Source organism: Nothoprocta perdicaria, unplaced genomic scaffold (assembly GCF_003342845.1).
Source record: "Nothoprocta perdicaria isolate Ctin4 unplaced genomic scaffold, notPer1 scaffold_30, whole genome shotgun sequence".
NCBI classification, from domain to species: domain Eukaryota; kingdom Metazoa; phylum Chordata; class Aves; order Tinamiformes; family Tinamidae; genus Nothoprocta; species Nothoprocta perdicaria.
The window spans coordinates 3,030,568-3,045,549 of NW_020455533.1; the positions used below are offsets into that span (position 1 = coordinate 3,030,568).

Consider the following 14,982-nt stretch of genomic DNA (forward strand, 5'->3'; position numbering starts at 1 on the left):
TATAGAGGCAATATCGTGTAACTGCAAAACTCTTGTGAAACGCTGCCTTTCATTTGCTAAAGTAAAAGAACATCTAAGGAGTTCAATGCTTAGTTACGCTGTATCAACAGATTTATTCAGTGCAAAGATGATCATTATCATATCTAGATGCGATAGAAAGTAATATGCATAGCAGAACCTTGCCAGGATTAGTATCAACGAGTTATTTCAGTGTGGTGGGCAAGTGGATGAAATTGCGAACTGATTTCAGTTTAAAGTAGCGTATTGGAATAAAAACCTAAGAGAATTCCCTGACCAGAAGAGTTTGCAGTTATTAATGTATGTTTCTGGTAATGCAATAAATTTTTAGAGTAACTCCATTTGACATTGGCCCAGTTCATTGGAATACCTGTCTCCCATTAGATTTTCAAGGTCTGTCGTGAATGCATGATTTAAGCTGCAGGTTTTCAAATGCGACACATAATCCATAGATACAAATCACTGTGGCTCACTTATATCATCACTGTCATAGATATTTTGGTGTAGATAAACAGACATAAAATAATTACACCTTAAAGTTACCAAAGTCAGTAAGATTTTTTTTTTAATATCAGGTGTTAAGTTTGTACTTTGGGGAGGTATTTTTTGACTTATATTGGCAAGTCTTGGAATTTATAACCATATAGCTGTGGCAAAGATCCTCTGCCGATCTACCCTGCAGTTTCTGTAAATATTGTGGGTAATATGCTGTTGATCTTCCAGTTGGGAAGTTACCTTGCAGCTCCTGCAGTACCAGCCTTCAGTCAAAAGAATTAATGAAATGAATAAAAATATGCTTTCTGCATGTCTTGGAAATTGTCCTAATTGAAAGCAGCTATTTGTCTGGGGACAAAAAAGGGTGTTCTGCTTTATGCAAGGCGAGTAACGGTGCAGAGGTGACTGAACCAGTGTAGTCCTGTGCCCCAGGATTCACTTGAACTTTAAGTGTGGTCTGTGCAAGGAACTGTATTGCATTTAAAATGTTTGTTAGTCTTCATTCTTGATGCACTAAAGCGCTACCTAACACTTGTTTTCTTTGGGCCCACAGAGAGAATGTGTGTGTGTGTGAATGTACTTGAACAAGGCAGACTTAATGACACTGTTTCTGCAAACAGCTCCATAGCCCTTATTATCTGTGACTGTCTGATTGCTGGCAGTGATATATAGTGAGCTGTTCAGTGCTTAATTATTAATTTTACATTAAGGAGTTCCACAGTCAATATTTAGATGTTTTATGACATACAGAGCCTTTTCCATGCCCATATTTTCTCTGCAGGGACATAATGAAGCCTTTTCAATATTAAATCAATTACATTCAAATTTAAAATAACATGATTTCTTGCTTAAGGTCCTTACCTACCACAGTGCATTAGTTGTGAGAGGGAGAGCACTGATTATTAACTAATTAACTGCTGTTAATCCTTGCACAGCTTCACTTTCCCAGCACAAGTGCCAGTGCAGACTGTTTATTTACTGGATCCAAAAGGAAATAATTTTATTATTAAATACTATCTGGGCAGGATGAATCTGAGTAACTATAATGACTTCAATAGAGAAAGCATGGGGACAGCAAACAAAAGATTTATCCATAGTCTGGTTTTGGAGGAGTATTGGAGCAGAGAAAAGCAAAATCTATCTAAAATAAGTCCTGTATTAAGAAAGAAACTCTCAGATAAAACTCTCAGATAAGCGAGATTAAGATAACAAGGTTCAGATGTTTCATAGATCAAATGGATAGGACTTGACTATGAAATCAATACAAAGATGAAATGATAAATTAGAATAAAAGTGTATGCTCAAGGTTCTGCACATGGAGCCAAAAATATGTAAGATTTACCTCTTCATTATGAGATCTGATTCTGCTTTTGTTCTTTTTAGCTTGATAGTACTGACACACTTGTGGTTTGTGCAGATTAATTTCCAGTTGACATAGGTGACAAGAGAATTGTACTGACAGCAACGTGAATAGTAAGATATCCCCACTTAGTAACATGAGATTAATGCCCAAGCAGTTTACATTAATTAAAGAAGCAACAAATGCAGCTGAGGATTCTGTGGTGCAGTGACCGGAGCATGTGCTGGTGTCATCAACCTCCTGTGTTTGTGTGAGAAAACTGATACTCAAATTAGTCAGTTCTAGCAGGAAAGGAAGGGGTCCCAAAGAGAAGAGCTGCAGCAACTGAGCATCCTTTTGCTTTTTCATTTATGTCTACCAAAATAAGAAATTAGGAATGTAAAGCGGAGTAAAAGCAATGTAATGCTGCGCGCATGAAACGCAGACCAGCAAGGTCACTCCTGTATCCCCTAGTCTCATCTAACATAAATCTTTGCTTTAGTTCTGCAGGGCTGATTTATATCAACAGAAATTCTGGCCCACTGTCTCAAAAAGCATTTCCAATCAAGGAAAACTGACCTTGCACTGGGAGATGTTATTAAAATGTAATGTTATTACCTTTTAATCAGGAAAGATGCCAGTATATCTTGCTTAAAAGTAGAAGAATAATCGAAAGTGGATTCTGTGATGTAATGACATGCTTTTAGTTAAAGCCTGCTGATACTGGGGAGTATGATTGCTGCCTTTCTTGTGAGATAGTTTTAAGGAGCCATTCAGCTCCTCTATAAACCTAGGTAATTGAAACAAGGGGGCCTTCCGTCTATAAAGTGTGGCCCTGATCACAGGACTCTTGAAATCTGCAAAATCCTTCCTTTCTTAGAAGAATCTCTCTCTGTTGAACAAAATCCTCATGCAGAGCGTGCACAAAGGAGAAAACGGAGCTGGGATTTCTTGTCCCGCGTGTCACACACAGACTGAGCTCTGACAGGGCTCTGCAATTGGGACTGGAGTGTTATGGTTAACACACTGCCTGCTTTCATTGCCTTTTCATTTTCAAAATACTATTGTACTTTAATATGTAATACCTAGATTTAACACTGTTGACCTTCTTTTTAAGATTTATTCTTCCCTGGTGGTGGAAGGAGGAGGCAAAGCAGTGTGCAGGGTTACCCGGATTCTCCAATGACCAGATCTGGAGGTGCTCAGGGTTGGGGAATGGCCAAATGTGAACTGGATTCCCAGTGATTAGCTACGTTTTATTTAATATGGGAAAAACGGAGCCTCTACTCCTTGTCATTTCTGTAAATATTGAGAATGGTCGCTCTGCCTGCGAGGACAGGATGGAGACCAGGTGAAAGCAGCCTTGAAGGGAACACTGGCCTCTTCCCTCCCAGCAGTTCAGACTACGAGTAGCTAGCAGTCCCATTTTCCTAAGCTAAATGAAGTCTCTGAAACATCTATTTTCTTTTCCTCATTTACCTTGATTAATAATTTTACCCCGCTTAGAGGAAACTGGATATTAACTTCTTTTCCTGAAGAAAGTTAAATCATTAAACTAATTTTGTCTGATTTATGTCTTGAGGTTTTGGGGAAGCTATCTACCACATTTAAAAGATAATTTCTCATGGGTATTTCTGGATGTGAAATTTACATTAGGCTTTATATATTTATATTACTTTAAAATTGCTGTCTATTTGGAATTTGAGTTGCTCTGGCCAGAACACCACCAGATAAACTGAAGCAAACTAGTGCAGAAAAGGCAAAGAAAAGCTAAGGAAAATATTTGGATTATAAAAAAAGTGAAAGTTTCACAGAATGTGTGTCTTTAGTAAGCTCTCTGCTTAGCTGTTCTAGACTATAAAGTTTGCATCTGCATTTAAACACCTTGTAAGGAATGAAATGTGGATGATTGAAGGCAGTTCCTATTTGGCACGGGAAGCGGGTGCGCGGCGCGTCCTGCGAGGTGTGAGCATCTCTGGCAGCATTTCAGGGATCAAACCGTTCAGATCAGAGGGTCCAGCAAATGAGCAGGTCGCCAGAGGCAGGAGGCGTCTGGGCTCTGATTTTTCCTTCTGGTAATTGTGTAAAAGAGGGGCAGAGTGCAGCATCCCCCGCCTCTGGTGGTGCGGTGGCGGGCCGGCTTTGAGCTCCGGGTGAGCCGAGACCAACTCTGCTCGGCGTCTGGGCTAACTTCCTGGCAGGTGGTTGCCAAAGGCAGTTGTCACGGTCCTAAATCACATCAGGATTTTGGAATTCCCTCTTATTTATTAATTTATTTTTAAGAAGGCAGTATTATTCTGTGTTTTTCTATGAATGGTTTTGCTTTGTTTTCAGGGGGGATGAATTCAGTGCTGTTTTAAGGTGTCATCCAGACTTTATTTCCTGAGATTTTATGATTGACTTCTTGTGCTATCCAAAGCATGGAAGGAGGATCCTCTGTTTTCTCTGAGATTGTCTGGGGCTAAATCTTATTCTTTGTGTGTTGGATAGCTATTCTTTAGCTCATAAATCACTGTTCTGTCATATTCACCTGCTGTGGGATGTTCAATGCATATCATCATTTACATTAAACCATTTACTTCATGAGAATGTGTTATACTGCTTTATGATTTATGTTATCTGACATTTAAGATTGTTATGAATTGACAGTTGGAATATTAGAACGATAGGACTTTTTTATAGCTTATGGTCATGATCCAAGAAGCAATTCATGCATTTTCTTAATAAGTCTTATTCTTTAAAAGGGAAACAGACAGGAAAATTCTGCTTTTTTATTCCTGATCCAGAATTAAGACAGACTTGTGCTTAGGAACAAACCCGTTCAAGGGAAGGCAGAGCTGGAGGTAGGGGCAGTGATGGCAGCAGAGCAGTCTCTGTTCCTGTCCACCGATGGGCCCTTCTTGGACCATGGTTCATGCACCCTTGGTCCTCCTACCTGTAGGCTTAAATTCACATTTAAGCAAGTGCAAACTTGTTTCAGGATAACATGGCACATTCCCTTTCTCTGTTAGGGGCTCTATATTAAATTATTCGCCCTCTTTGTTTTTAAATGTGAAAAGTTAATATTTTTTTAAAGGTCGAGAAACTTATCAGGTTCTCCGAAACAGAGGAGACTATTTCCCCAACCAGCTCCATTCCTCATACATAAAAGCCTCTTATAGCCATGTCACCTCAGCTCAAGATTTCTGTTGTTATTTCTATCCTTGTGTATGTTCAACTTAATAAGCAGTACAGGCGACACGGAGCAGACCCAGCTTGCTTTCCCATGACAAAATGACTGCTGGAGCATAGAAGGAACTCAACAAGTTAACTTTAAAATGTGTTTCTGGCTTTCTGTGTGCTAGTCAGTCCCTCGTCGCTTTTGAGCTTAGCACTGAGTTTTCACTACATTTTGTGGTTGGAGCAAAGTTTATTGAAGAGGTCTCTTAACTTCTAACCATCTAACTCATTCTCAGCCCTATCCGTGATTAATTTCTTACACCAAAACATCTATGTTACTCACGAGAAAAAGGGTTCAAATACTCATACTGCTAAAGGTTAAGCTGCCCATACATCTTAACTGAGCATTACAACAAAATACTAAGAAGTATCCCATTATTCCTTCCTCAGTTTGTATGCTTTCTGGCCGCATTAGCCCTTCATAAATAGCAGCGGTCCTCAACAGTTCATCTCTCAGTTTATTTCGTGTGTCAACAGCAGTGGATTTTACTCATCCCCCAGCTGATATTTCAGCAGTGCAGCTCGGCTCTCCTGCTGCCTGCAGTCTCTTGGCAAGCACCGTGCACTGATCGCAGGGGCCATCCAAGCTCTAGCTTTAGAAGTACATATGTATCCTGCACTCGCCAGACACCTAAATACATGATGCAAAAGCGTCCTGCAGAGAAGGCAGTGATTGCCATATACTAATCTAAGATATGCGAAAAGACCAAACTCATTAGTTTTTTGCTAAATGCCTTCTCTATTGAGCAAGGCCTTTGAGTTTTTAATCACAGGCATAAGTTAGTAACTGTAGTTGCAGTTCAGTTGCACATGATTGGAGACATAATAGACCTTTCTTCTTATATTTGTTTTGCTTCCCTGGGGCTTGTTGTCTTTAAAATATGAAATGACAGTCAAGCTTGTAAGTAGTTACGAGTACAGCAGTCAGAGGGGAATCCTTCTTTGCTTCATTTTCTAAAAGTTGGTTTTTTTTCCTACAGCAGTAAATGTAATGTGAAAGCGCTTGAGATGTCAGTAATTCCTGATTCCTCCCTTTTTCTTCACTATTTTTCACTATTCACTTCCTGACGTCCCTTTTTCTTCACTATATTTTTTTTATTCTTTGTTTTACTCTTTTCCTGTTTTTGTTTCTTAAAAGAGTACTATGTAAATTAGGAAAATTCAGGGCAATAACAAACTCAAATTAGTTCAAACTAAAGACCCTGCACCAGCTGAGGGAAAAGCTACGGTTTTACTTGCACATTAGATGTAATGGGCCTATTTATCAGTTTAGATCTGACTTAAACAGCAAGAAGCTATGGGTGAAACTCTCATTATGCCAAATCATTTTTAAACCATCTCAACAGTGTAACCTACCCTGAAGAAGGGAGTAAGAATAATTTATGTCCGTATTTAGGCCTCTTCCATTGCTGGAACAATGTATGTGAATGAGAGTGGGAAAGAGATTTGGATTCTGCATTATGATCTACTCTGGTCATGTTCAATATCTGCTAAATAATAGTCCAGATATTACATGTTTAGTTGAGAATCTATTAAAGAGAATTCAAATCACAGTTTCCCTGGGCTCAGAGGGAAAGTTGAGCCCCATGTTTCCTTGCAAATTCTTCTGTGGTCACATATAATCTGTGAAAGACCTCAATGATTTTTTGATGACAATATCTGTTTCATCTTATACTTAATGTCTCTGGAAGATATTTTGGGAAGAAACTTATTATTTAGTACTTGAGAGATGGGAAAAGTAGAAATAAGGAGGCTAAAAATGAGATTTTAAAGCTGAGATCTAATTCTGTAGGTCAACAATATGAGTAAACTTCAGATTGAATGTTCTGAGCACTGCAGCTCTTGTGAACTTCAAATTATTCAGTCTTCAAAGGGACAGTATTGTTTTAAGGTTACCATCCCAATTTGGAGTCGTTTTTTCAAGCAGGGACCTGAGCTCAACGCAGCATTCAGTCGTGCAGGACAAGAGCCACCCTTGGCCAGCTGGGAGGGATGAAGGGCAGAATAGGGGCTGCCCACTGGGCAGCTGAACGCAAAAATGAAAATCATAAGTCAAGGAAGAGGAGCCTTCTGTAGTAATCGATCTCATCCATCAGCTGAACCATTCCCCATGTTGTTTTAGCATCTTGACAGCCCCAAAAAAAAAAAAAAAAAAAATAAAGGAGAGAGAGAAAAGGATAGAAAGGTTATTAAGAGGTAAATAACAAAATGCCAAAGAGCTTTTCCCAAGAAACCATCTGCTGCATCCCCACAGATCTGTGTGGGCGTTGTGCTTTATGTCTCGGGCCCGAGGGGACTTATTTGCCAATACTTCCCAGGCAACGTATAGGCCAAATGAGCAATCAGCAGATTGATAGCTGCAGCCGTCGGAGCAGCAACCTGGCGAGGGCAATAGATCTCTGATCGATGAGGGGCTCGGGGAGGTGCGAGCAGAGGGTTTGACTGATTAGGCTAACAGCAGACCTGCCCAGAAGGTGTGACAATAAAGCATGAATATTGAAACGCGCCGAGGCTTTGCGCTGCCTTCGCTGTGAGTCTGCACATCAGTGGCACAACTATAAAGTTGCTGATTTTGCAGACATTTGTTCCTCAGCTTGATAAGTTAATATATATTGTTTAACATGATAATGTAGCAAGCTGTTGTTTTGTGGCTTGAAAGCCAGCTGCGTTTGATTGATGCCAGGAATGGAAGTATTTATAAAATGACACTGAATTAGAAGTAGTCAGTTTATGGGTCTGGGGAAATGAATCTTTTATGAAGAATAAAACTTTATGATGAAGGAGTAATACTGAGGAAGTATGCAGCTTGAATTAAACTCTTTTGGAATGGAGTCTGTGCTGTAAAGCCTTTTCAAATATAAGTTTGTGCCACTTGCTGCATTTTTAGGAAATGGATCTCTAAGCATCTTCTTTAGAGGGGGGCCCACCCCAGACTCACTCAATGTGGGTACATTCTGCAATCATTTAACAAGGGTGGGCCAGTCGGAAATACAGGCCCTGGACCCCTACAAAAGCTGCTTGGAAGATGTTTTAGCTCCTGGTTTAAATCCGTCGTGAATTTTGAGGCACCAAATGCAAATTATCGATTTTTTAAAATAAATGTAGGGATCTTTTCAAATGGAATAGGATATAGGACATAGCCCGAGCACTACTTGTTGTGCTGACCTCTCACGCTGGTCTTGTTGGTGAGCACGAGAGCAGGAGCCAATGTCTTTCTGAACACGAGCCGTTCCCAGCCCAGCACCCACCGAGTTCAGCAAACCTTTTCTTTCCTCATTTCCTCATTCGTACCAGGGATATTCAGCAGCATCTCTGGGTGTTTTAGCAATTTAAACATATAGGTGATGGTTAAAGGGTTACAGTTCTGTGTGTTGATGTTTGTGAACAAATTACAGATACAGTCTTGTACCAATATCCCAAAACCTTCAGCAAAGGCAATGCAGAAACCGAAAAGTCTAATTCCTGATAGCTCTCCTCCTGCCAACATCTCTCTGTGATCCGAACATAAAATTCTGCTCTTCTGCACTCGCTGCTGGAGTTTTGTGCGGGTTTGCACAGGAGAAATGGTTGTGCAGAGCGAGATAACGGCTGGTGACCAGCAAGGCTGAGGACCTGCAGCTGACAAACCAGTCAGATTCAGCCTCTGTGTGGAGTCTGTTTTGTGCCACAGCAACTAGAGATCCGGAGATTTACGTCAGATCAGATCTTAACATCTGTATGTGCCTTCCAAAGGCTTACTGGGAGAAATACTGCGGTAGACCTCTCTAGGACCACTGTATAAATAAGACTGCAGCAGGAGAATATTTCAATGAATATATTTCAGTGAGATTTTAAATCTTTGTTGAGCATCTAGGAGATTAAAAATGCTGGAATTTATGTTCATTTAAAATACAGATATACTTAAAGACCATGGCATCCCATTAAATTGTGGTTTTCAAGGAAGGATTACGTACTAACTTCCCATTGATTTTCAGTTGAATTTCAGTAGCTTTGTGATCCCTTCAAGGTTTACCTTGATTCTTATTTCATGGAATTCATGTAGCTTCAGAGCATTTCATCACCCACATTATCTAACACAAATATAAATGATCTTTCTCAAATACAGTAAGCACCTAAACTAGCATTGCACATTTTAAGTTCTTTGCATTTGTGAAGAGGGAATCTTCATTCTTTAGAAAGCCACTATTTTTCTTTGGAAGAAGTCTCAGACAAAGCAGGTGAAATACCAGGGCTAGGATCATCCTGTAATATTGAAAAACATGGCGTGGCATCCAGTGGTAAGCTGCTTTTTGAGCTGTCTGACCTTTAATCACTGGTGAATAAAACCAACGTGCTGTCAGATGTCTGTTACATTTCTCAAGGGGGTAACTCTGCGTCAAGTAGCAGTGCAGTAAAACCTCCAAGAGCTTCGACTCAAGGTCACCACAACACGCGGCAATTCTTTGTACTCTTAGATGTATAACACAAGGGGGGAAAAAAAGAGGAAACATCTAAACAAGTGAGTTTTGTGTTTGTCTAAGAGGGAGCCAGGCAGTTATGTCAGCCTATAAATGAAGATGTTTTTGTTTCCATTTTTTTTCAGCAATATTCCATTTTTGTTTGGTTCTTAAGTTGTCTGTGCTCAAAGACCTTCGGGAAGAAACTCGCTGTTTATCATTGCAGATGACTGATCTCTCTTTCTGTTCTGCAGGCGGTGTCAGTGTAATATTGGCTTTGGCTTTGTAGCAGAAGGCTTTAATTCCTTGTAGCTTTCTGGCCGTGGAGGGCGAGGCGGGCGCTGGAGAACAGCTTGTGTGGTCGTACAGACCTGTTGTGAAGTGGAAATGTGTTTGAAATGTGTTTCACGGGGCTGTTTTAAAGTAATACTTGCCTATTGAGACTCTATGGAGAAATAAAAGGGTTAGCCGCCATGGAAGAACTGAACTCCAGCAGAAAAAAAATATTAATCGACTTTGAGGTTGCGGTTCACACATTAATTAATTTGGTTTTAGTATTAAGATACTTAAATGCAAATTGCGTATTTGATGGGCTTCGCTAAATTATGTTTTGTTGGGATTTTAGGCAAAAGAACATATACTTGGATTCCCAATTAGAATTTGAACATGGTTTGCTAACGCTTTTTGCATTAATTTCTTATTTTATTTTGATTCAGCATGGAAACTAATTTGTTGATTTTATTGTGACTTTTTTTCTTATTTGACAGGATTTTATTGTTTGCTCGGGCTAATTTTACCAGAAATATTTTACTATTTTTAATTAGATTGTCTTTACAATAATGCCTATATACACACCTGAAAATAAACAGAGTAAGAAACTGCAGTGATCTGAGAGTGAATATCTCAGGGCTAAGCCCAGGTGTCTGATTAATTCCTTTCTTGGCTTCCCTCTGTACTGTACAAAATAAATAAAAAGCGCTATGGTAGAATTTTATAGGCCCACGGGAGGCTGGCAGAGCCCCGTCTGAGGCAGACGATGCAGGAGTACGTGCTGCACCAGTGAACAGGAGAATTAGCAGCACCTCAGTCCTCCCTGTTAATGCGATGTTGAAGAGGATGGGAGTCTTTTTTCCTCTGTACCTCACTTAAGATGCTGTGCAATCAACAGCTTTTACCCTATAGCGTGTTCTGTATGCTCCAGGATCTTCATCTCTGAAGCAATTTCCCCATTCTAACGATACAGTCTAGCACTACAGTCTTTTTGTTTTGAGAATGATACAGTAAGATAATTAAATCGAAATTAGAATAATATAGGATTTAGTCATGATTGAATTTGTCTGACAAATGATTTGTAATGCCCAATGAATTCTGAAACTTTAAAACAGAAGCCTTTCCCTTACTTTAACATCTTTATCCTGGGGACTCTCTACCAGTAGAAATCAAAGTGTGGAAGATAAATCTATAGTTCATCTAGTGAAAAGCCATTAAAGTAGCAAAGCTTATAGATATGGGGGACTAGTGTTGGAGTCATTTGTCTGCTGCCGACCAGAAACACATCCTGTGTTGTTGGCTCAGCAGCAAGGAAAAACAAGACAAATCCAATTACAGATTAACTATGAAGTGAAATTACGTAGTGGTCTCACTGAGATAATTTGTGTTTTGTATCCACGTGGTTCTCGCATGCGAAAGCAGAATCATTTTACTTGTCCTCCCTAATTGCATTGTGCTGTCTTGTCTTTCCACGTTTCCTGTAGGAACGACGGTGATGCGGATGACAGCGTTCGATGCTGACGACGCCAACACGGACAACGCTCTCCTGCGCTATAACATCCTTAAACAGACGCCCACCAAACCGTCCCCAAACATGTTCTATATTGACCCGGAGAAGGGGGACATCGTCACAGTGGTGTCACCAGTACTGTTGGATCGTGAGGTAAGAGAAGCCTTTCCTGTTTTCAGCCTGGTAGCTCAATGTCTGTGCTTATGTTCATCAACTGGGACCAGGTTTCAGAGTGTCTGAGAGATGCGGGTCAGGTGCGAAATTTTGTCCAGTCTTTACATAGTGCCGTCTTCCTTATTTTGGTATAAGAAGTCATCAGCCATGACTTCTGACATTATAAATCTGGTAGTTCATCTTTTCTGGACAAGACTTCTCGTGTTGAGTGCTGAGGGCAAAGATCTCTGGAATGGAAGTAGACCTAGAGTTATCAATTAACTATTTGGAAGCAAACAAGAAAATACTTGTGTGTACAGCCTGTCGTGAGTTTCTGCTATTCCCATTTGGTGCTTTAAATGCATCTCTGGAATTTCCTTTTCTGTGGAATACATACGTTGACATAACGATGACTTCTTAAACAATATCTCTGTGAATTAACAGTTTCCTTGGGTGATGGAAACCAATATGCTCTTAGGTCCCTGATGGTGACCAAGTTCTCTTCTTACAGACTCCTTCAAGCAAATCCAAAGATCTTAACATTTCTCCCATAACCCTTGCATTTTGCAAGCTGCAACTGACTGCATGTGATGATTTACTGAACTTATCCTTTAAACGTTAGATATAGAAATACGCAATATTCTCAACCTTCAGCACCTGTTTCTCATTTTAGCCAAGTGGAAGTGATGCCAATGCCACTTCTGATTCCATGTGACTTTATCTTTTCTACAAGCTTTTCCAACAGGAGACATTCAGTGGGTAAAACAGATACACATTCTAGTAAAACCATGGTATTGGCTTGTAGATCTGTCTTTTAAATTCATACAATTCTTTCATTCTTGTCTGGGTGGCTACAGAATCTTGCCCAAATGAAGACAGATATAAAATCACTGCCTTTATGCCCCAAGTTTCCCTTCCAACTTCACTGCTCAAGTTCAAAAGCTTTATACCATTTTCTAAAGTCAGTTTAGGTATTTTTATTCTTAATAGGTAACCATTCCCCAGATTAAACCAATTTACTCAAAATTGGAAAATCAATGGAAGGGAATGAACATGCCGGCTTTTCCTAGTATCTTCTAAAGGTCAACGGTGATTCATGAAATAATCACGCTGTCCCCATGCAAGAAATTTGGCCTCAATCGAATGGGCATTACTGCTGGATAGTATATCATGAAAGTAAGACCTGAATTCCCCAAGATTTTTAATAATCGTTGATTCAGTAAATTTACTTTCAAGGTGGCATGGCAAACGGCAGCCTTGTTGAAACTGCAGAGTAATTTTTGTTGTTGCTGCAAATGTTGAATGTTTTATGAGCGAGAATATAAGGCTGTGTAAAATTTTAACACTAAAAAGCATTATCCGCAGTTAAATTTCCGTCTAATATTGACTTTTCAGGTAAAAGGCTTGGGGAGAAGGTGTCAGCTTTCTGCTTCTGCAGAAACTGCTCTGGGTTGTGTCTTGCCCTCTGTCATCGTAGTAGGTTGGGCGTCTTCTCCCCTTTCCAGCTCACATAGATCTTGTGTAGCAGCTGGTGTTGGTGCCGCCCTGCTTGGACCTGTGAATTAGTGACCCACAAAGCAAAGATGCAGAACACCTATCTTTAATTGTGACAGCTTTTCAGAGAAAGTGGCCTCTTCCAAACAATTTGGATAGCAACAGAATTCCAGTACAGTAACTATCTCTAGGTGTTTAACCAGCCCCTGAAATGGGATTATTGTAAAAGGGCTGGAGAAATGACTTGAGCGTGATGGAAAGCTGGTGGCCAAGGAGTCCTCCTTGCCCCCAGCCACCTTGCATTTTTTTTTGTGTGTTTTGCCAGCTTATTCTATTTTTTTTTTTTTTTTTTTGAATCATAAAAATTATGGTCAATCAAGAGTGGATTTTCTTAGTTGCTCCTTGTAGATATATTAGTTAAAATTCTATTAGCCTTGAACATCAAGTAGCTGTATTTGAGTTAAAAACTCTTTAGAATGGATACGGAGAGGGGAGAAAGCTATTTATCATCTCTGATGTGCATGCACTAGAAGCTGATATAAACCATTTTACAGTGAGATAAAATGCTGATAAAATTTACTCTCGTTTTCCATCTCCTTTAATATTCTTAACCATAGCTAGATGTTGATGCTTTTGGAACCTTCTATTCGTTTAAGTTACACTGACAGAATGTAATTTGCTATTTTTTATTTTAACTATAATTTCTTTCATGTTGGTCTAGCAGAGTGAACAGGAAACTGAGGATATTGCCCAGTGGGAGATACAGAGATGTGGAGATGCAGTGTATCTGGAAGTTTTGAACATACACTGAAATCTGTATTACTTTTTCATGCTTCTGAATTTTGAGAGGGGTTGCCATAATATAGTCTAGGATTTTTTTTTTTTTTTTTTTTTTTTTTTTTTTTTTAGTACATTGAATTGAAAGCTAGATATTCACCCTAATGTAAAACAAAGTTTGCGTGTCTGGAGAACTTAGATGTTGTATTCAATAGGTATGGGAGTATCTCAGCATGCCAAAGTGATTTTTATCTCCTTAAAATTAAGAAATTAAGCTAAATGTTTGCCTTTTTTTGGCGGGGGGGGGGGGATAAATACTTTGGATTAAACGTGAATTCTCAGTGGATCCTGTATGTTTACAGAGAGTATGAGGATGGGAAGGCCCCACGGTGCCACCTCTTCTCCACGAGTGATTGCAGAACAGTGCTGTGCACCAGGGAGAGGGAAAGCGAACTCTGGAAGTCATTGCACTGTCTTTAGCACCGTCTTCTTTTTATACTAGAAATATGTATCTAAATATGCATCTAGAAATACAGAGGGGTTCTGAGGTCTTTTCTCTGCGTTGTTCGCATGCTGTCTGCTCCCCAAGACAGCTATTTTCATGTTCAGGAGATGCATAAAATGCAGCACGGAATCAAAATCTTGTAGAGTAACAAGATACTGTGTCTTAAATCTTTCAGCCGCATCCAATTTTCATGAATTAGGGTTTCCCATAACTTCGTGCGAATTGGACTTGTTTTACAAGTCTGGGTGTTTAATTTAGCATGGATGGGTGAAAGTGTTGGCTCTGGTGCTATTTCCACAGTATAGTATCACTTACAGAAGTGTTAAGTGAAGAAGTCAATCACTTCTTCACCATGTGCAGAAGGTGTTGAGTAATTCCCCAGGTTGCATCCAGCCAACTGCTGAGTGCCACTGATCCCTAGTGCCATCCCTAGTGGTGGGAGCAGGGGAAGGCCTGCATAGAAAGGTTCAGCATCTTGCAGGATTTGTCTGGCCTGAATCTATCAGGACTTTTTTATTTATAAATTTTTCAGTTTCAAAATTGTTTACAAAAGTGCATGTTCCTCAGGGTTTTCAGCAAAGCTCAGATAATTTATTGAAGAATATCCATTTTCATTTTGAGAAGGCAGGTAAGGACATATTTTTGATGATTAATGTGCATTTTTTCTTGTGGGAGTTAAGCATCCTTGAATGTGTCAGCAAGAAAGATTGAAGAGCGTTAGGGGGCAAATTATACCTCCAGATAACCACTGGAGAATGCGTTTTGA

At 39.7% G+C, this 14,982-nt stretch overlaps 1 protein-coding gene across 3 annotated transcripts in view; it reads left to right on the forward strand.

Moving 5' to 3' along the window:
• CDH13 (cadherin 13) overlaps window positions 1-14,982 on the forward strand; it is a 377,876-nt gene that overhangs the window by 250,280 nt on the left and 112,614 nt on the right. For all 3 annotated transcript variants that reach the window (XM_026042342.1, XM_026042343.1, XM_026042344.1), the window contains exon 7: window positions 11,262-11,440. In XM_026042342.1, the coding sequence (XP_025898127.1) occupies window positions 11,262-11,440 (179 nt within the window). The remainder of the gene's footprint in view (window positions 1-11,261; window positions 11,441-14,982) is intronic.